Here is a 22,380-nt window from a genome sequence, read left to right as displayed (position 1 = left end):
TAATACCTAATCAAATTTATATGATTAGGTACACTTAACAATTACAGCTGTCACATTTATATGTAAAAGATGGCTGAAATCTATAAATTCATGAATAGAATGGAATGGGAAGACGTGAATCACTTGTTTACTCTTTTGAAAGCACAAGGACTGGGGGGCACGCAATGAAGTTACTAAGTAGTAAATTTAGAACAAATTGGAGAGAATATTTTTTCATGCAATGTGTTAGCAAGCTTTAAAATTCATTGTAGAAGAACTTAAATAAGGTTTGGACAAGTTCCTAAACGAAAAGTCCAAAAATGATTTTTAAGGAGGACTTGGGGAAAACCACTGCTTACTCCAGGGATAAGCAGCATGAAATCTATTTTGTTCTTTTGGGATCTTGCCAGGTACTTGTGATCTGGATGGGCCACTGTGAGAAACAGGATGCTGGACTTGATGAACCTTCGGTCTGTCTCAGTATGGCAATGCTTATGTATTTCTGTACTTATTCTTAGAATTATACTAGCAGTAGCCAAAGTGTGGCCATACCTAAAAACTGGGGTAAACAGTCAATAACAGACATAGAAACACAGGGGCAGCCCTATAGTGAGGCCAATTGAGGCGACAACCTCAGGCAGCACTCTTCAGGGAGCGGCATCTTATCACTGATCGGACTTGTCAGCTTTCATTTCTGTCTTCCGAGTCTATCTCTCCCTTTCTCTGGAGCTTCAGCCACTGCACCCCTCACCCCAGTATCTTTCCTTCTATCCCCTCTTCCCCCTGGGCCAGAATCTCGCCTTCCTTCCTTTGCACTGCAAAAGTCGCCAGTGGTGACAGCGAGTCACAATCTGCCCTGCTGCCAGCCCCAGCATCTTCTCTCTGCTACTGTGGTTTGCTATCTCTGATGTAACGACCTGTTTCCTCAGGGGCGGATGCAGTAGTAGAAAGAAGATGCTGGGGCTGGTGGAAGGGTTGCCTATGTGAATCGCTGCTGGTGGCAGCAAATTTTGCAAGGAAAATTAAGGTAGACTCAGAGGAAGGAAGGAGAGATGTTGGCCTAGGGGGAGAAGGTGCCAGGGGAGGGGTGTGGTGACTGAAGCTATAGATTCAGAGGAGGGAAGTGAAAGCTGAAGGAAGGGAAAGGGATTGAGTAAGGAAAGGAGAAGATGCCAGACCATGGTCTGGTGGGGTGGTAGGGGAGGGGAGGAAGTGGGGAAAGAGAGAGTGAGTGAGTGATGTTGGACACCAGGATCGGAAGAGAGAGAGATGTTGAACTCGGAGGGAGCTAGAAAGTAGGGAGGGAGAAATGGTAGACATGGAGGGGCATTTTCGAAAGGGACGTCCATGTTTTGATTTGGACGTAATTGCAAAACGTCCCAATCCAGGGGCGGGGAAACTCGTACTTTCAAAACAAGATGGACGTCCATCTTTCGTTTCGAAAATACGATCAGGGACGTCCAAATCCTCAAATTTGGTCATCTTTAGAGATGGACGTCCCTAGACATGGACGTTTCTGATTTTCAGCGATTTTTGAAACCAAAGATGTCCATGTCAGAAACGACCAAATGCAAGCCATTTGGTCATGGAAGGAGCCAATATTTGTAGTGCACTGGTCCCCCTGACATGCCAGGACACCAACTGGGCACCCTAGGGGGCACTGCAGTGGACTTCATAAATTGCTCCCAGGTACATAGCTCCCTTACCTGGTGTGCTGAGCCCCCCAACCCCCCCCCCCAAAACCCACTACCCACAACTGTACACCACTACCATAGCCTTTATGGGTTTTATGGGTGACGGGGGGCACCTGGATGTGGGTACAGTGGGTTTGTGGTGGGTTTTGGAGGGCTCGCTGTTTCCTCCACAAACATAACAGGTAGGAGGGATGGGGCTGGGTCCGCCTGTCTGAAGTGCGCTGCACCCACTATAACTGCTCCACGGACCTGCATACTGCTGTCACGGACCTGAGTATGACATCTGAGGCTGGCACAACATATTTTGAAAGATGTTTTTTGAGGGTAGCTGGCGTTCTAGAACATTTGCAGTGCTGAATTCTTGTAGGTAGTGCTGGTATATTTAGAGTTTTTAACCTGGAACTAGTATGGCATGGTAAGCTTCTGAATGTCTATTTGCAAGGTTTAGTCTTATTTCACACAGTGTCTGGCAGTAGATGGAGTTTGCATTGCTATCACTGATTTGACACCAGAGTTTGCATGTTAAGTTGTAAACTGAAACATTCTACTTCTGCTCTGCACCTCTTGTTGGGAAAGTTTTATTGGTTGACCTGGGAATACCCATGTGAATGAATTATTACATACAATTGACTTCTCTATACTTATGCTCCACATTCCAAGCCTCGGAGTGTGTATCTGGGTCCTGCTGGCCACCAGCACCAGAAGGCTCAACCCTGGTGGAATGAACTGGACATTATTTTTGTGTGTGTGGTTTGACTCCTCCATTAGGCTGGTTGACTTGGTTTTATATGCATATATTATATAAATATATATGATTTATGTATTTTCATGATTTTGTAATAAGCATATTTGCTTGGCTCCTGTCAGCTTGCTGTATTCTATCATTTATGCCGTGATTGTAGATCTGAGGAAGGAATGGAGTGGAGCAGTGACCTAGTGGTTAGTGTAGCGAGTTACAGACCTGGGGAACTGGCTTCGATTCCTGCTGCTGCTGCTGCTTGATGGTCAGCAGTGGGTTGAGATCCTAGGGAACCAGGTTCAATTCTATCTGCAGCTCTGTATGACCCTCGGCAAGTCACTTAGCCCTCCACTGCCCCAGGTAGTACAATGTTCTACTTAGATTGTGAGCCCATTAGAGACAGTCACAGTACATGTAAAATGAAACTGTAAACACTTAGGTCTAAGCAGCAGTGGCATAGCTATGGGGGGCCTGGGCCTCCTCAAATTGGCTCCGGGGCTCCCAGTTTGGCTGATGGGGGTCCCTGACCCCGACCCCAACCCCTGCCAGCTGAAGCGTTTATCTGTCCCGCGCTGGTCTCGCACTTGCCTCCTCTCCTGTTTCCAATCACGCTGTGCATGCTCTTATCTCCACCCAGACTCTTCTTGCCAATGCTTGGGGGGGGGGGGGGGGGGGGCACCACCTGCCCTCCTAAAAGAAATGCACCTCATTTTGTAGCACAAGGTCAGAAGGTCACTTTTCATGTCTGAGAAACTGTGCTCCCTCTTGGCTTCCATCTTGTACGTGCACATGGCAGGTCCTAATAGTGGGTACCGTGTATATAGTGCGAGCTGACATATGTGCAATTGCCTGTGCACATTTACTACTGCAACAGGAACTAGCATGGAGGACAGTATACAGATGGCACTGCATGTGCATTGTAACTATCCTCAAATTTGGGCACATGACTAATTTCTGTGTACAATTTAATTGAGTAAGAAGCCAATTAACGCCAATATTTGGTGCTAATAATTCTTGCCATTAATTGGAAACAATTTGAATTTATTAGGCAGTGAATTTGCTATGCGGTATCTATAAAGATGCACGCATAAATTTTGTAGCACACAACTGAAAAGGGACGTGGCCATGGAAGGGGCATGGGTGGGTCAGGGGTATTATAGAATCTGGGGGATCCAGGCCTAATTTAGGTGCAAGGATTTTCACCCAGTTTCAGTTGGTGTAAATCTTCATGCTCAAAATTGGGTGCAGATCCCGACACTAAGCTCTATTCTATAAATGGTGCCCAACTTGGAACACTGTTTATAGAATAGTGATCGGCGCTGATTTTTTTGAACACCTAAATTTGGGTGCCATTTACTGAATCTAATCCTATTTGTCTAGTGCTGCATGTTTATTACCACTGCTGGATCCCAGGTAGATGTTTTTCCCTGCAGGCAGTACACAGCCAGCTTTGATGGCTAGCGGTCCTTGTAAATGACATTTATTAAACATATATGGGCCGGGCATGCACCTGTTTACCTTTATAGACCATTTTCAGCATGTTTTGCACCCTTTAGGTCCATGCTAGATTTCTACGTGTTCTGTGACTGGTTTTTTTTTTCTTTTTTTAATGTGTGTGTGAGATATAGGTTTCTTTCCTATGTGTCTTTTACACTTCTAAGACATCTTTGGTAGGGAGTGGAGATATATTGATTTTAGGAGCCACATACATGTACAGCCATGCTATTCTGAAATACATCACAGGTTCTGCACATTTTCCCTAAAACATCAATATTGCCACATCCATGACCTTCCTAAAATGGTACTGAATGTGTGTAAATTGTGACTCTGCCTATACTTTTCCCAAACTCTATGCTGATCAAGCCTATATCTGAGTTGCACAAAATTGTGCAAAGTCCTGTCATTGCTCACACTTTTAAAAAGGGGGTATTTTTTAAAAGAGGCACGTTATGCAACTATACTGGCATATGTATGCAAATAATTCTTTATAAAATTACCACATAGAGGGGATCTTGAAGTACAATTTGAATATAATCCAAAAATACAGCAAGATGCACCAACTCAGGAAGGCCATACATGCCACAAGACAACAAGCAGAAAGTCTCCTAGGTCTCTCAGTGATCACAATCTAGTCTCAAGTGATCACAAATGGCAGATGAGAGAAATGGAGACACAAATGAAACAGAACAGTGTCAAGTCAGGCATTTGGAAGAAGACAGGACAGTGAAGAAACAGAAAATGGAAATGAGATCCTAGAAAGGGACTTGGAGAAAAGCAACAAAAGGAAGTAGTAAAGAGAAACCAGGACCAACCCAACTAGAAAAATAACATGATCAGAACTCAAGGACACAAACTCAGGAAGGCCTTACAATGCCACGAGACAGCTAGCAGAAAGTCTCCTAAGTCTCTCAGTGATCACAATGTAGTCTCAAGTGATCACAAAAGGCAGGTGAGAGAAATGGAGACACAAATGAAACAGAAGGATTTCCAGGCACAGAAAATGCATCTCATAAGTTCTTATAGTGGCTAACCGTAAAGCTCATTCTAGGAGTAAAATGGGAAGCTGAGTTTCTCCATGGAATCTAAGAGTTCACCCAGGGTCCCTTTTACTAAGCTGCGATAAAAAGTGGCCTGCACTACTGTGGGCATGTGAAATTGGCACATGCTGGGCCATATTTTACCACAACGGGTAAAAAGTCTTTTTTAAATGGGGCAGTAAATGGCCATGCGCTAATATTAAAAGTAGCAAGCGGCTATTTACTGCCTGAGTCCTTACTGCCACCTATTTACTTGATGGTAAGGGCTCACACGTTACACATGCGGTAATCTGGCAGCGCATGGCAATGTGGCTGCACTGCCAATTATGGCTGGGAATGCCCCCGCCCCTCCCCCCCCCCGTGGTAGAAAATAGAAAATTATTTTCTACTACAGGAAATAGCATGCACCATCTTTGAAATTACATCTGGGCACCCGCAGCTAACCTGGAGGTAGTGCCGATTTGGCACGCGTTATTGTCACGATTGTGGTCGTGACCCCTCTTAGACTCGTCTTATTTCCAACGGTCAGCTTCTGAGCTGGCTTCTGTCTGTTCTTCCTGAGTTAGTTCTGTCTCTGTGTGCTGGCTGCTTCCAGCATGGCTCTGATTAGTCCACTATACCGCACCTGTGTGTGTTAAGCCTCTCTGTGCTTCAGTATGCTTTCTGCCTGTGTCTTGGTTTGTGTTCCTCTTGCCTTCTGGTGGCCAGAACCGGTGGCTGCCATAGACTTTCCAGACTTTCTTTCTGGTCCGGTCCAGATATTCCAGCCCTCCAGACTTGGTTTGAAGTTTGGCAGCTAGCCTCACCTGTAGCTGCCTCATGATTGCTGCAGCTGAGTTCAGCTGCTGATGGTATTATTATCACCTGGAAACCTTCTGAGTTTGCCTTTGCATCGTCAAAGGTCCCTGGTTTGTTGGTGCTTTGTTACACTTCTGCCTAGTCAGGTTTCTTGTTAGTTCCTTGTCTGATTCTAGTTAGTCTGTGTGTAGTTTAGCTTAGGTTTATTTGCTTATTTCCCTAGTCTTGTTTCTGGTCTGTATTCCTTGTCTAGTTTCTGTTTATCTGTGTCTCTTGCTTAGTTGCTGCTCTGCAGCTTTCAGTCCTGTCTCTTGTGTCAGTATTTGCAGTGGCGTCGCGAGGGCAGCTGACACCCGGGGTGGGTTGCTGCTGTGCACCCCCCCGGGTGCAGCGCGGCGCACCCTCCCCCCTCCGGAGCGCAACCTCCCCCTGAGAACATACCTGGAAGGCGGTGAGGGGCGGGCGGGAGAGCCAATCCGCCGAGTGCATGCCGCTGGGGGGTGTTGGCACCTCGCTGGTTCCCTGTTCTCTCTGCCCTGGGGCAGAGAGAGCAAGGAACCAGCGAGGCACCGACACCCCCCAGCGGCGTGCACCCGGGGCGGACCGCCCCACCGCCCCCCCCTTCCTACGCCACTGAGTATTTGTACCCTGTTTTAGTGGCTGCTCTGCAGCTTTCAGTCCTGTCTCTTGTCTGTCTGACTCTATTTGTACCCTGTTTCAGTGGCTGCGTGGCAGGTTTCAGTTCCTGTCCTTTTGCTTGTCCACTTCCTGCTTTGTGTAGTATTGTCTGTCTGTGAGTCCTAGCCCAGTTTCCTGCCTTGCTGCCCATGTATATTCCTTTCCCCTCTGACCCTCAGTCCTTGTTCAGCCTAGTTGGTATCCAGTGCCTACCCTGTCCGGTAAGTCCTGCCGGCTGCCTGCACCCAGGGGCTCAACTCCTGGGGAAGGGTGGTCAAGCGCAGGTGAAGTCTGGCTGTTTCTGTCAGAGTTCTGCCTTGACTCTGGTGTGGGGTGGTTTTGCCTGCCACTGCCGCTCCTCGGCAGTGGCCCAAGGGCTCATGAACTTAGTTTCTGCCTTGAAAATGTGACAGCTACCCACATGGTAGCCCTACCGCGGCTTAGTAAAACGGCCCCACAGTTCCTCCTTCATTCAGCTTCTTCCTTTAGACTGAAATTAGAAGGAAAAGACTAGGGACCTCTCTATAGGGCTTGCACAAAAGCCACTGTTCCCTCTAAGCTGAGCGGGAGTCGTCCAACTGCATTGCAGCCAGAGGGGTGGGGGTGGGGGTACTACATACAGGCAGGTTCTCTGGAATACTGCAGAGCTTGCCTGTCCCTCGCTATTGAAAATGTGATAGTGAAACAGCACCACCCACTGGCAGGACTGTAGGTGGAGGACTCCCACTCAGCTTAGAGGGAACAGTACACAAAACACACCTGGTATTTCACAAGCTGGGCAACAGCTTAAATGAATCAATACACCATTGTCGAGCATGGCCCAAGAATTTATGGAAGCATATGGTTATACCATTGCAAGTATTTTTCAGTAGAAGGTGAGTTCTAGAGCAGGTGTTCATGGTACAAGACTGAAAGAGGTAGACACAGGAGTTACAAAAGAAAATCTTCAGCATCTTCTCAGGGGGAAGAGGGGGGGGGGGGGGGGGAACAAAACAGTAACAGAATTCAAGAAAGCCTGGCATAGGCACAGATGTTCCTCACATGTGAGGATATGAGTGAAAAGCCTCAAATCATTCAGGATCTGTAGTACTGCTCCAAATGGAGCTTCCAGTCCTTATCTGCCATTATGTCCTCCTGTATTTTATTTTTCTATATGTTTATTTGTTCAAAGACAAAACTGCTTTTATAATCAATCACAATGACAATTGGAATATATCACTGCCAAAGTAAATGGTGTTGATGGGCAGAGTGCATGGGTCATATTGTCTTTTTGCTGTCATGTTCTTTTGCATTGCGTGTCACATGTATGATTATCTCCCATTTGTTGAGATGTCATATGTGTGTGCCCGATGCAAAGAGCTCCTAGCTCTCAGAGAACATCTCTGTTCTCTTGAGGCTAAAGTAGCAGACTTGGTGGAGCTGAGGGAGACAGAGAGGTACATAGAGGAGACCTACAGGGATGTTGTAGGAAGGTTAAGAGGGACTTCGAAAAAAAGATTGCGTTGGAGGCAAAAACACATAGTAAAAATTTTTTTTAGGTATATTAAAAGCAGGAAGCTGTCAAAAGAATCAGTTGGACCGCTAGATGACCGAGGAGTAAAAGGGGTGATCAAGGAAGACAAAGTCGTAGTGGAGAGATTAAATGAATTCTTTGCTTCGGTCTTCACTGAGGAAGATTTGGGTGGGATACCGGTGCCAGAAATTGTATTCGAAGCTGACGAGTCAGAGAAACTTAATGAATTCTCTGTAAACCTGGAGGATCTAATGGGGCAGTTCTACAAACTGAAGAGTAGCAAATGTCCTGGACCGGATGGTATTCATCCCGGAGTACTGATAGAACTGAAAAATGAGCTTGCCGAGCTATTGTTACTAATATGTAATTTATTCTTAAAATTGAGCTTGGTACCGGAAGATTGGATGGTGGCCAATTTAACACCGATTTTTAAAAAAAGGTTCCTGACATCGGTGCCGGGCAAAATGGTAGAGACTATTATTAAGAACAAAATTACAGAGCATATTCAAAAGCATGGATTAATTACTACTACTACTACTACTATTTAGCATTTCTATAGCGCTACAAGGCATACGCAGCGCTGCACAAACATAGAAGAAAGACAGTCCCTGCTCAAAGAGCTTACAATCTAATAGACAAAAAATAAATAAAGTAAGCATATCAAATCAATTAATGTGAACGGGAAGGAAGAGAGGAGGGTAGGTGGAGGCGAGTGGTTACAAGTGGTTACGAGTCAAAAGCAATGTTAAAGAGGTGGGCTTTCAGTCTAGATTTAAAGGTGGCCAAGGATGGGGCAAGACGTAGGGGCTCAGGAAGTTTATTCCAGGCGTAGGGTGCAGCGAGACAGAAGGCGCGAAGTCTGGAGTTGGCAGTAGTGGAGAAGGGAACAGATAAGAAGGATTTATCCATGGAACGGAGTGCACGGGAAGGGGTGTAGGGAAGGACGAGTGTGGAGAGATACTGGGGAGCAGCAGAGTGAATACATTTATAGGTTAGTAGAAGAAGTTTGAACAGGATGCGAAAACAGATAGGGAGCCAGTGAAGGGTCTTGAGGAGAGGGGTAGTATGAGTAAAGCGACCCTGGCGGAAGATGAGACGGGCAGCAGAGTTTTGAACCGACTGGAGAGGGGAGAGGTGACTAAGTGGGAGGCCAGCAAGAAGCAGATTGCAGTAGTCTAAACGAGAGGTGACAAGGGTGTGGATGAGGGTTTTGGTAGAGTGCTCGGAAAGAAAGGGGCGGATTTTACGGATGTTGTAAAGAAAGAAACGACAGGTCTTGGCGGTCTGCTGGATATGAGCAGAGAAGGAGAGAGAAGAGTCAAAGATGACCCCAAGGTTTCGAGCTGAGGAGACAGGGAGAATGAGAGAGCCATCAACAGAAATAGAAAACGGGGGGAGCGGGGAGGTGGGTTTGGGGGGGAAAATGAGAAGCTCGGTTTTGGTCATATTTAATTTCAGGTGGCGTTGAGACATCCAGGCAGCAATGTCAGACAAGCACGCTAAAACTTTGATTTGGATGCAAGGTGAGATATCAGGGGTAGAAAGGTAGATTTGGGAGTCATCAGCATAGAGATGGTAGGAAAAGCCATGGGATGAGATTAATGAACCAAGGGAAGAAGTGTAGATAGAAAAGAGGAGGGGACCAAGAACAGAACCCTGAGGTACGCCGACAGGCAGAGGGATAGAAGTAGAAGAGGATCCACCAGAGTGAACACTAAAGGTGCGGAGGGAGAGGTAGGAAGAGAACCAGGAAAGGACAGAGCCCTGGAATCCAAGTGAGGACAGGGTATCGAGAAGTATGCTGTGATCGACAGTGTCAAAAGCAGCGGAAAGATCAAGAAGAATGAGGATGGAATATTGACCTCTGGATTTAGCCAGTAATAGGTCATTGGAGACTTTAGTAAGCGCAGTTTCGGTTGAGTGGAGAGGGCGAAAACCAGATTGTAGTGGGTCAAGAATAGCATGTGAGGAGAGAAAATCAAGGCAGCGGCGATGAACAGCACGCTCAAGTAATTTGGAGAGAAAAGGAAGGAGGGAGATGGGTCGGTAATTAGAGGGACAAGTAGGGTCAAGTGAAGGCTTCTTAAGGAGAGGTGTGACCACAGCATGTTTAAAGGCAGCAGGGACAGTCGCAGTGGAAAGTGAGAGGTTGAGAATGTGACAGATAAAAGGAATAAGAGTAGGAGAGATGGCATTAAGAAGGTGGGTGGGAATGGGATCAGAGGAACAGGTGGTACATTTTGAGGAAGAAAGGAGAAGTGTAGTTTCCTCAATAGTAACTTCAGGAAAGGAGGAAAGGGGATGAGGGGAAGGAGAGAGAGGGGAACGGACTAGTGGAGGGAGAGCTGGTGAGGTAGAGAAAGCAAGGTTTATCTTTTGAACCTTGTTGTGAAAGAATTCAGCAAGGGTCTGAGGAGATAATGAAGGGGAGTTGGGGGAGGGGGCACCTTGAGGAGAGAGTTCAATGTGGTGAAGAGAAGTCGAGGATTAGAGCCAAGAGAGTTGGTCAGTTGGATATAATAATCCTGTTTGGCACGTAAAAGAGCAGATTGGAAGGAGGTCAGCATGAACTTAAAGTGTAAGAAATCAGCAAGGGCCCGAGATTTCCGCCAGAGGCATTCGGCGGAGCGGGTACAGGAACGTAGGTAGCGGATATTAGAAGTCAGCCAAGGTTGGGGTTTTGTACGCCTTACAGGGCGGGTCATCAAAGGTGCAAGAGTGTCTAAGGCAGAGGATAGAGTATTGTTGTAAGAAGAAACAGCCTCGTTGACAGACGTGGATGGTGCCACAGTAGAGAGGAGGTTTGAAACATGGGAGGATAGAGATGAAGGGTCAATATCGTGAAGATTCCTAGATAAATTAGATAAGATAGGACGGGACTGGGAGGGAGGAGATTTAAGTGTGAAAGTTATAAGATGGTGATCAGAGGCAAGGAAACTAGAAGGTGAACAGTTGGAGGAGAAGATGAGATCAAGACAGTGACCATTTTGATGAGTGGGGGAGGTGGAGCATAGTTGGAGATTAAAGGACGACGTTAAAGCGAGTAACTTGGAAATATAAGAGTTGGAAGGATCATTAGCAGGAATATTAAAGTCACCAAGTATGAGAGAGGGGGAGGAAGGATCATGGAAGAAGGTAAGCCAGGGGTCAAAGTCACTGAGAAAGGATGAAAGGGACTTATCAGGGGTGCAAAGAGGGGACAAAGAGGGGAATAATCGAACGTCACCGGCGATCTATTTTGGCGGCGGCACAACAGTTGGCCGGAACTGTATTATCGAAAAAAAATGGCCGGCCATCTTTTTTTTTGATAATACGGTTTAGCCTGGCCAAATGCCAGAGTTCGCCGGGTTTGAGATCGCCGGTTTTGTTTTTCAGCGATAATGAAAAAGAATGCCGGCCTTCTGAAACCCGGCGAAATCCAAGGCATTTGGTCGTGGGAGTTGCCAGCATTTGTAGTGCACTGGTCCCACTGACATGCCAGGACACCAACCGGGCACCCTAGGGGGCACTTTAAAAATTTAAAAACAAAATACAAATAGCTCCCAGGTGCATAGCTCCCTTCCCTTGGGTGCTGAGCCCCCCAAATCCCCCCCAAACCCACTCCCCAAAACTCTACACCATTCTCATAGCCCTTATGGCTGAAGGGAGGCACCTAAATGTGGGTACAGTGGGTTTTGGGGGGTTTGGAGAGCTCAACACTTAGCACCACATGTGTAACAGGTAGGGGGGGATGGACCTGGGTCTGCCTGCCTGGAGTGCACTGCACCCGTTAAAAACTGCTCTAGGGACCTGCAAACTGCTGTTAGGGAGCTGGTATGACATTTCAGGCTGGCATAGAGACTGGCAAAAAAGTGTTTTATTTTTATTTTTTTAGTGTGGGAGGGGGTTGGTGACCACTGGGGGACTACGGGGAGGTCATCCCCCATTCCCTCCGGTGGTCATCTGGTCAATTGGGGCACCTTTTTGAGGCTTGGTCGTGAAAATTAAAGGACCAAGTAAACCCGGCGAAATACTGCTTAACGCCGGCCATCTGATAGCCACGCCCATGCTCGCCCATGTCCTGCCTTCTCTATGCCGCTGACACGCCCCCTTGAACTTTCACCGTCGAGGCGACAGTAAAGCGGCAATGCTGTCAAAAAAGCTGCTTTCTATTAAACCGATTTCGCCGCTTTTGAGAGATCGCCAGCCGTCTCCCGATTTATGTCGGGAAATGGCCGCCGATCACTTTCGAAAATAAGCCTGAAAGTCAACATGAATTTAGTGAAGGGAAATCTTGCCTCACCAATCTACTACATTTCTTTGAAGGGGTGAACAAACATGTGAATAAAGGTGAGCCGGTTGATATTGTGTATCTGGATTTTCAGAAGGCGTTTGACAAAGTATCTCATGAAAGACTCCAGAGGAAATTGGAGAGTTATGGGATAGGAGGTAGTGTTCTATTGTGGATTAAAAACTGGTTAAAAAGTAGAAAACAGAGAGTAGGGTTAAATGGTCAGTATTCTCAATGGAGAAGGGTAGTTAGTGGGGTTCCCCAGGGGTCTGTGCTGGGACCGCTGCTTTTTAACATATTTATAAATGACCTAGAGATGGGAGTAACTAGTGAGGTAATTAAATTTGCTGATGACACAAAGTTGTTCAAAGTCATTAAATTGCGGGAGGATTGTGAAAAATTACAATAGGACCTTACGCTACTGAGAGATTGGGCGTCTAAATTGCAGATGACGTTTAATGTGAGCAAGTGCAAAGTGATGCATGTGGGAAAGAGGAACCCAAATTATTGCTACGTCATGCAAGGTTCCACGTTAGGAGTCACGGATCAAGCAAGGGATCTAGGTGTCGTCGTTGATGATACATTGAAACCTTCTGCTCAGTGTGCTGTTGCGTCTAAGAAAGCAAGTAGAATGTTAGGTATTATTAGGAAAGGAATTGAAAACAAAAATGAGGATGTTATAATGCCTTTGTATCGCTCCATGGTGCGACCACACCTCGAATATTGTGTTCAATTCTGGTCGCCGCATCTCAAAAAAGATATAGTGGAATTAGAAAAGGTGCAGAGAAGGGCGACGAAAATGATAAAGGGGATGGGACGACTTCCTTATGAGGAAAGGCTAAAGCGGCTAGGGCTCTTCAGCTTGGAGAAAAGGCGACTGAGGGGAGATATGATAGAGGTCAATAAAATAATGAGTGGAGTTGAAAGGGTAGATGTGAAGCGTCTGTTCACGCTTTCCAAAAATACTAGGACTAGGGGGCGTGCGATGAAGCACAATGTAGAAAATTTAAATCGAATCGGAGAAAAATTTTCTTTACTCAACGTGTAATTGGGCTCTGGAATTCGTTGCTAGAGAATGTGGTAGGGGCGGTTAGCTTAGCGGAGTTTAATAAAGGTTTGGATGGCTTCCTAAAGGAAAAGTCCATAGACCATTATTAAATGGACTTTGGAAAATCCACTATTTCTGGGATAAGCAGTATAAAATGTTTTGTACTTTTTTGGGATCTTGCCAGGTATTTGTTACCTGGATTGGCCACTGTTGGAAACAGGATGCTGGGCTTGATGGACCTTTGGTCTTTCCCAGTATGGCAATACTTATGTACTTATGTATGTACTTATGTTCTATATTTCATATGTTACATACCTTTGGCTTGTCTGCCGGCATGCCACTTACTTCACTGCAAAGCAAAAACAGAATTATTTTATTATTAGTTTGCTTCCCTCTACTGTTACTGATCTTGAAATGTATTAGGCTGTCATATAAGGGTCCTAGCACACAGTCATTGGAAACTCATCCACTGAGAGAGGTAAATCCTGCTTGAAGCCACTGTTATGTATCCTACACTGTTTATTATAAGCCGCACTGAATTCTAATTTGTTTGGGATAATGTGGGATATAAATGTCACAAATAAATAAATAAAATCATGAACTGGAAGAGAGGGTGGGGCAAAAATACTCAGCTCTGAGCATAGAGAGCTGTGAACAAACCATATAGGATGACATCCAGTTATTTGACCATCTGGCCAACGAAGGGCCTATTTCCATGAACGCAGTGTGATTATCCCTTTCCAAATCAGGAAAACCAAAACTCTTTCTTAATTCATGGTTCAGTTTTGCTATATCCAAGGAATATTCTCCTACAGTTGTATAGTGAAAAAAGAAAAAATTGGTGGAAGCAGATTATACTCCATAGGAAGTTTGGGACGGTGAACAAAGAAAAATTCACCTGCAGAATATTGAAATGGTTGTTTACAAGATGTGGCTACTTACTCAGCATAGTTTGTGTTTCTCTGATAGACTCGGAGAATGAAGTCTAACTCCTGGTATTTATGTTCACTGTAGGGAATGATGATGTATGTTCCAGGTTTCAGGGACACGCTAACAGTGACATCACGCATTTTCACTAAATTATTGCTGAATTCCAAATTTTGAAAAAAGTGTGAGTCTGGTAACCCATCTTTCAGAACCTGCAATTGAACAGAGAATAAACCAATGATATTCGGTAGAAAACACTGCAGTAAATGCAAAGATTGTCAGCCTTGCAAGTTCATTTGCAAAGGAAATTTTCCAGCACTCCCACCCCCTCCCCCAAGGATTGCTGCTGCTGCAACTGAGGTGCCTTGGGGCTGGTGGGGATCCCGAGGCCCCGCCAGCTGAAAAATCCAGTGCTGCTCTTCATGCCTGCCCGGCCCCTGTGGCTGCTTTTTTCTTTCGTCGCGCGTGCTCGGTTTTAAAACCGAGCATGTGCCTGAGGGGGAAAAGCAGCCGCTCGGCACGGTGGTAGAAGCAAGCGAAGAGCAGCACTGGAGGGGGGCTCAGCGCTGCAGTTCTGTCTCCTGCTCCTGTGTGGGACCCAATTACTCCGGGCCAGTCAGGAGCAAGAGAGAGAGAGAGACCACGGCACCAGGCCCCCCTTATAGGCCAGGCCAGTGGAATTTTGCCCCTCCTGCCCCCCCTCAGTGGCCATGCCTTCTCCACAGCTATCCTAATATCAGTCAATGTACTTCTGGGCTTTGTCTTTGGACCTTCTCTATACTTGTTCGCTTGGTGCTCTGATCTGCTCCCATGGTTTTCACTGAAGATTCCCAGATCTACCTCTCCACACCAGAAATTTTGCCAGGAATCCAGGCCCAAGTCTCAGCCTGCCTGTCTGACATTGCTGCTTGTATGTCCCACTGCCAACTAAAGCTGAGCATGGCCAAGACTGAACTTCTTTCTCCCGAAACCCACTTCTCCTTTTCCCCTATTCCCTATTTCTGAGGATAACACTGCCATCTTCTCTGTCTCCTCAGCTCATGACTTTAGGGTCATTTTTGACTCATCTCTCTCTCTCCGCACATATCCAACACACTGCTAAAATCTGTTTTTGATTTCTCTGTAACTTTTCTCTGTAACATAAATTCATCCCTATCTTTTTGAACACACTACCAAACTCTTATCCACATTCTTATCACCTCTCACCTAAACACATACAGTATGTGTTAGGCAGTGAGAGTCTGATAGGTACCGATGGGGAGAGGGATCTTGGGGTGATAGTATCTGAGGATCTGAAGGCGATGAAACAGTGTGACAAGGAGGTGGCCGTAAGTAGAAGGTTGCTAGGCTGTATAGAGAGGGGAGTGACCAGCAGAAGAAAAGAGGTTTTAATGCCTCTGTATAAGTCGTTGGTGAGACCCCACCTGGAGTATTGTGTTCAGTTCTGGAGGCCGTATCTTGCTAAGGATGTAAAAAGAATTGAAGCGGTGGAAAGAAAAGCTACGAGAATGGTATGGGATTTGCATTACAAGACCTATGAGAAGAGACTTGCGGACCTGAACATGTATACCCTAGAGGAAAGGAGAAACAGGGGTGATATGATACAGACGTTCAAATATCTGAAAGGTATTAATCCGCAAACGAACCTTTCCCGGAGATGGGAAGGCGGTAGAACTAGAGGGCATGATATGTGATTGAAGGGGGGCAGACTCAAGAAAAATGTCAGGAAGTATTTTTTCACGGAGAGAGTGGTGGATGCTTGGAATGCTCTCCCACGGGAGGTGGTGGATAGGAAAACGGTAACGTAATTCAAACATGCATGGGATAAACATAAAGGAATCCTGTTCCAAGGGAATGGATCCTCAGAAGCTTAGTCGAGATTGGGTGGCCGAGCCGGTGGTGGGAGGGGGGGCTGGTTGGGAGGCGGGGATAGTGCTGGGCACACTTATACGGTCTGTGTCAGAGCCGGTGGTTGGGAGGCAGGGATAGTGCTGGGCAGACTTATACGGTCTGTGCCCTGAAAATGACAGATAAAAATCATGGTAAGGTATACACAAAAAGTAGCACATATGAGTTTATCTTGTTGGGCAGACTGGATGGACCTTGCAGGTCTTTTTCTGCCGTCATCTACTATGTTACCACGTTACTGTTCCTCACAGGTCTTTCAGTGAACTATCTGTCTTCCCTTCAAAATTCGGCTGTATGATTTATCTACTGTCAGTGTCACTACACTCACATAACTCTCTTCCCAAGTGACTTCATTGGCTCCATATCTGTTTCACACTCCTCTTACTGACCTACTACACGTGTATTAATTCTTTAGCTCCTTCATATCTCTCATAAGTACATAAGTATTGCCATACATACTCTCATAAATACATAAGTATTGGGAAAGACCAAAGGTCCATCAAGCCCAGCATCCTGTTTCCAACATTGGCCAATCCAGGTCACAAATACCTGGCAAGATCCCAAAAAAGTACAAAACATTTTATACTGCTTATCCCAGAAATAGTGGATTTTCCCAAGTCCATTTAATAATGGTCTATGGACTTTTCCTTTAGGAAGCTGTCCATACCTTTTTTAAACTCCGCTAAGCTAACCGCCTTTACCACATTCTCTAGCAACGAATTCCAGAGCCCAATTACACGTTGAGTAAAGAAAAATTTTCTCCGATTCATTTTAAATTTTCTACATTGTAGCTTCATCGCATGCCCCCTAGTCCTAGTATTTTTAGAAAGCGTAAACAGACGCTTCACATCTACCCATTCAACTCCACTCATTATTTTATAGACCTCTATCATATCTCCCCTCAGCCGCCTTTTCTCCAAGCTGAAGAGCCCTAGCTGCTTTAGCCTTTCCTCATAGGGAAGTCGTCCCATCCCCTTTATCATTTTCGTCGCCCTTCTCTGCACATTTTCTAATTCCACTATATCTTTTTTGAGATGTGGCGACCAGAATTGAACACAATATTCGAGGTGTGGTTTCACCATGGATTGATACAAAGGCATTATAACATCCTCATTTTTGTTTTCCATTCTTTTCCTAATAATACCTAACATTCTATTTGCTTTCTTAGGCGCAGCAGCACACTGAGCGGAAGGTTTCTATGTATCATCATCGATGACACCTAGATCCCTTTCTTGGTCTGTGACTCCTAACGTGGAACCTTGCATGACATGGAGGGGCATAATCGAACGTCGCCGGCGATCTATTTTGGCAGCGGCGCAACAGCTGGCTGGAACTGTATTATCGAAAAACATGGCTGGCCATCTTTTTTTTCGATAATACGGTTTAGCCCGGCCAAATGCCAAAGTACGCTGGGTTTGAGATGGCCGGTTTTGTTTTTCAGCGATAATGGAAAAAATGCCGGCGATCTCAAACCTGGCGAAATCCAAGGCATTTGGTCGTGGGAGGAGCCAGCATCTGTAGTGCACTGGCCCCCCTGACATGCCAGGACAGCAACCGGACACCCTAGGGGGCACTTCTAAAAATTAAAAAAAAATATACAAATACCTCCCAGGTGCATAGCTCCCTTACCTTGAATGCTGAGCCCCCCAAATCCCCCCCAAAACCCACTCCCCACAACTCTACACCACTACCATAGCCCTTATGGGTGAAGGGGGGCACCTACATGTGGGTACAGTGGGTTTTGGGAGGGTTTGGAGGGCTCAACACTTACTACCACAAGTGTCACAGGTGGGAGGGGATGGGCCTGGGTCTGCCTGTCTGAAGTCCACTGTACCCAATAAAAACTGCTCCAGGGACTTGCATACTGCTGTCAGGGAGCTGGGTATGACATTTGAGGCTGGCATACAGGCTGGTAAAAAAAGCTTTTTATTTTAAATTTTTTAGTGTGGGAGGGGATTGGTGACCACTGGGGGACTACGGGGAGGTCATCCCCCATTCCCTCTGGTGGTCATCTGGTCAGTTGGGGCACCTTTTTGAGGCATGGTCGTGAAAATAAAAAGACTAACCTGCTTATAATCGAAAGAGAAAAACGCCTATATTGTGACCCAAATCGGGAGATAGACGTTTATCTCCCCAAAACGAATAAAGCGGTATAATCAAAAGCCGAATTTGGACGTTTTCAACTGCACTCCATCGCGGATGCGGACAACGTTGATGGGGGCGTGTCGAAGGCGTGGTGAAGGCAGAACTGGGGCGTGGTTATCTGCCGATCAGAGATGGGCGCCTTTCGCCGATAATGGAAAAACAATATGCGTTTTTAGCGAGAATTTAGGGCACTTTTCCTGGACCCTGTTTTTCCACGAATAAGGCCCCAAAAAGTGCCCTAAATGACCAGATGACCACTGGAGGGAATCGGGGATGACCTCCCCTGACTCCCCCAGTGGTCACGAACCCCCTCCCACCACAAAATATGCCGTTTCACAACTTTTTATTTTCACCCTCAAATGTCATACCCACCTCCCTGGCAGCAGTATGCAGGTCACTGGAGCAGTGGACTTCAGGCAGGTGGACCCAGGCTCATCACCCCCCCCCCCCACCTGTTACACTTGTGCTGGTAAATGGGAGCCCTCCAAACCGCCCCCCAAACCCACTGTACCCACGTGTAGGTGCCCCCCTTCACCCCTTAGGGCTATAGTAATGGTGTAGACTTGTGGGCAGTGGGTTTTGAGGGGGATTTTGGGGGCTCAACACCCAAGGGAAGGGTGCTATGCACCTGGGAGCTGTTTTACCTTTTTTTTTTTTTTTGTAAAAGTGCCCCCTAGGGTGCCCGGTTGGTGTCCTGGCATGTGAGGTGGACCGGTGCAGTACGAATCCTGGCCCCTCCCACGAATAAATGTCTTGGAGTTATTCGTTTTTGAGCTGGGCGTTTTCGGTTTCCATTATCGCTGAAAAACAAAAACGCCCAGCTCAAAAAAAGATAAACGTCCATGTTTTTTTCGAAAATACGATTCAGTCCGCCCCTTCACGGACCCGTTCTCGGAGATAAACGCCCATGGAGATAGGCGTTTCTGTTCGATTATGCCCCTCCATGTAAACCCGGCGAAATACTGATTAATGCTGCTTTTTTATTTTCCATTATCCGCGAAAGCTGGCTATCTGGTAGCCACGCCCATGCCCGCCCATGTCCTGCCTTCGCTACGCCGCTGACACTCCCCCTTGAACTTTTGCGGCATGGCGACGGGAAAGCGGCGATGGTGTCAAAAAAGTCACTTTCGATTATACGGATTTCACCTCCTCTGGAGTCTTTCATGAGGTACTTTGTCAAATGCCTTCTGAAAATCCAGATACACAATATCAACCAGCTCACCTTTATCCACATGTTTGTTCACCCCTTCAAAGAAATGTAGTAGATTGGTCAGGTGAGATTTCCCTTCACTAAATCCATGTTGACTTTGTCTCATTAATCCATGCTTTTGAATATGCTCTGTAATTTTGTTCTTAATAATAGTCTCTACCATTTTGCCCAGCACCGACGACAGACTCACCCGTCTATAATTTCCCGGATCTCCTCTGGAACCTTTTTAAAAAATCGGCGTTACATTGGCCACCCTCCAATCTTCCGGTACCAAGCTTAATTTTAAGAATAAATTACATATTATCAGTGCATTTTGTCTAGCAAAAAAGGTGCCGGTACTCAAATGCCAGGCCACCCTTCAGGGGTGGAGTGATCATTGAGGGACTCACCCCACAATAGCCAGGACCCCTGCAACCAGTCATAGAATCTATGACAAGGCAGAATTTGTATGTAGAACCTGAGCTCTTTCATTAAAATACGAGAACCATGGGTCAAGTTTAACAGACAGTGGAAAAGGTGCCGGTACTCAGTACCCCCAAGTACCCCCTCAAAAAAAGCCCTGCATATTACTAACAATAGCTCGGCAAGCTCATTTTTCAGTTCTATCAGTACTCTGGGATGAATACCATCTGGTCCAGGAGATTTGCTACTCTTCAGTTTGTAGAACTACCCATTAGATCCTCCAGTTTTACAGAGAATTCATTAAGTTTCTCTGACTCGTCAGCTTCTAATACCATTTCTGGCACTGGTATTGCACCTAAATCTTCCTCGGTGAAGACCGAAGCAAAGAATTCATTTAATCTCTCCGCTAGGGCTTTGTCTTCCCTGATTGCCCCTTTTACTCCTCGGTCATCTAGCGGTTCAATGAATTCTTTTGCCAGCTTCCTGCTTTTAATATATCTACAAAACATTTTACTATGTTTTTGCCTCCAACGCAATCTTTTTTTCAAGTCCTTCTTAGCTTTCCTTATCAGCGCTATGCATTTGACTTGACATTCCTTATGCTGTTTCTTATTATTTTCAGTTGGTTCCTTCTTCCATTTTCTGAAGGATTTTCTTTTAGCTCTAATAGCTTCCTTCACCTCACTTTTTAACCACGCCAGCTGTCGTTTGGTCTTCCAAACTCCTTTTTTAAAACGTGGAATATATTTGGCTTGGGCTTCTAGGATGGTGTTTTTGAACAGCATCCATGCCTGATGTAAATTTTTGACCCTCACAGTCACTGCTCTAAGTTTTTTTTTTCACCGTTCTGCTAATTTTATCATAGTCTCCTTTTTAAAAGTTAAACGCTAACGTATTTGATTTCATATGTATACGTACTTCAAAGCTAAGATCAAATCCGACCATATTATGATCACTGTTGTCAAGCGGCCCCAGCACCATTACCTCCCGCACCAGATCATGCGCTCCACTAAGCACTAGGTCTAGAATGTTTCCTTCTCTCGTCAGCTCCTGTACCAGCTGCTCCATAAAGCTATCCTTGATTTCATCAAGGAAGTTTACCTCCCTAGCATGCCCCGATGTTATATTTACCCAGTCAATATCGGGGTAATTGAAATCACCCATTATTATTGTGTTGCCCAGTTTGTTTGCGTCCGTAATTTCCTTTAACATTTCTGCATCCGTCTGTTCATCCTGGCCAGGTGGACGGTGGTACACTCCAATCACTATCCTTTCCCCTTTACATATGGAATTTCAATCCACAGTGATTCCAAGAAGTGTTTTGTTTCCTGCAGATTTTTCAATCTATTTGATTCAAGGTTCTCGTTAATATACAATGCTACCCCTGCACCAATTCCATCCACCCTATCACTACGATATAATTTGTACCCTGGTATGACAGTGTCCCACTGGTTATCCTCCTTCCACCAGGTCTCAGAGATGCCTATTATATCTAATTTTTCATTTAGTGCAATATATTCTAACTCTCCCATCTTATTTCTTAGGCTCCTGGCATTTGCATATGGACATTTCAAAGAATGTTTGTTGTTCTTATTTACATCATGCTCAGTACTTTACAGTATTAATTTGCAATCTTTTGTCTGATTTTTATTTTTATTTAAGGGCACCTGATCTACTATGGTCTCTTTTGCAACCTCACTATCAGGCAGTGGCATACTAAGGGGTGGGGGGGGGGGCGGGGGGGGCGGTCCGCCCCGGGTGCACGCCGCTGGGGGGTGCCGCGGCGCGCGCCTGCTCCAAGTTCGCTAAACTTCTTTGCTCATTCGCTGCAGCTCCCTCTGCCCCAGAACAGGTTACTTCCTGTTTCGGGGTAGAGGGAGCTGTAGCGAACGAGCAAAGAAGTTTAGCGAACTCGGAGCAGGCGTGCGCCGCGGCACCCCCCCCCCCCAGCGGTGTGCACCCGGGGGGGGGGGTCATTTTGCCGGAGGGGGGGAAGGTGTAATTTAGTGGGGGGGGGGGGGGGGGGCGCATCGGCGCTCCACCCCAGGTGCCATCCAGGCAAGGAATGCCACTGCTATCAGGATACCCAATCTTCCCTGTTTTGTTGATATCTTTGAAAGATACCTTATCCCGAACCATGTGCTTTTGAGCGACTGTCAGCCTCCCCCCCCCGTTTCTAGTTTAAAAGCTGCTCTATCTCCTTTTTAAATGCCGATGCCAGCAGCCTGGTCCTACCCTGGTTAAGGTGGAGCCCATCCTTTCGCAATAGGCTCCCCCTTCCCCAAAATGTTGCCCAGTTCCTAACAAATCTAAAACCCTCCTCCCTGCACCATTGTCTCATCCAAGCATTGAAACTCCGGAGCTCTGCCTGTTTCTTGGGCCCTGCGCGTCGAATGGTTAGCATTTCAGAAAATGCTACTGTAGATTATCTGGATTTGAGCTTTCTACCTAAGAGCCTAAATTTGGCTTCCAGAACCTCTCTCCCACATTTTCCTATGTCATTGGTACCCACATGTACCAAGACAGCCGGCT

At 46.1% G+C, this 22,380-nt stretch overlaps 1 protein-coding gene across 1 annotated transcript in view; it reads right to left on the bottom strand.

Annotated features, from left to right (window-relative positions):
• Positions 1-22,380, bottom strand: part of LOC115465566 (calpain-14-like) — a 208,611-nt gene that overhangs the window by 45,150 nt on the left and 141,081 nt on the right. Inside the window, exons 12-13 of the mRNA XM_030196116.1 lie at positions 14,199-14,395; positions 13,572-13,605 (exon numbers count right to left, since the gene is read on the bottom strand). Of these exons, the coding sequence (XP_030051976.1) occupies positions 13,572-13,605; positions 14,199-14,395 (231 nt within the window). The remainder of the gene's footprint in view (positions 1-13,571; positions 13,606-14,198; positions 14,396-22,380) is intronic.

The sequence above is a fragment of the Microcaecilia unicolor genome, chromosome 3 (genome assembly GCF_901765095.1).
Source record: "Microcaecilia unicolor chromosome 3, aMicUni1.1, whole genome shotgun sequence".
NCBI classification, from domain to species: domain Eukaryota; kingdom Metazoa; phylum Chordata; class Amphibia; order Gymnophiona; family Siphonopidae; genus Microcaecilia; species Microcaecilia unicolor.
Note: the sequence above shows the minus strand (reverse complement) of the source record. Positions and strands in the feature narration are given on the sequence as shown.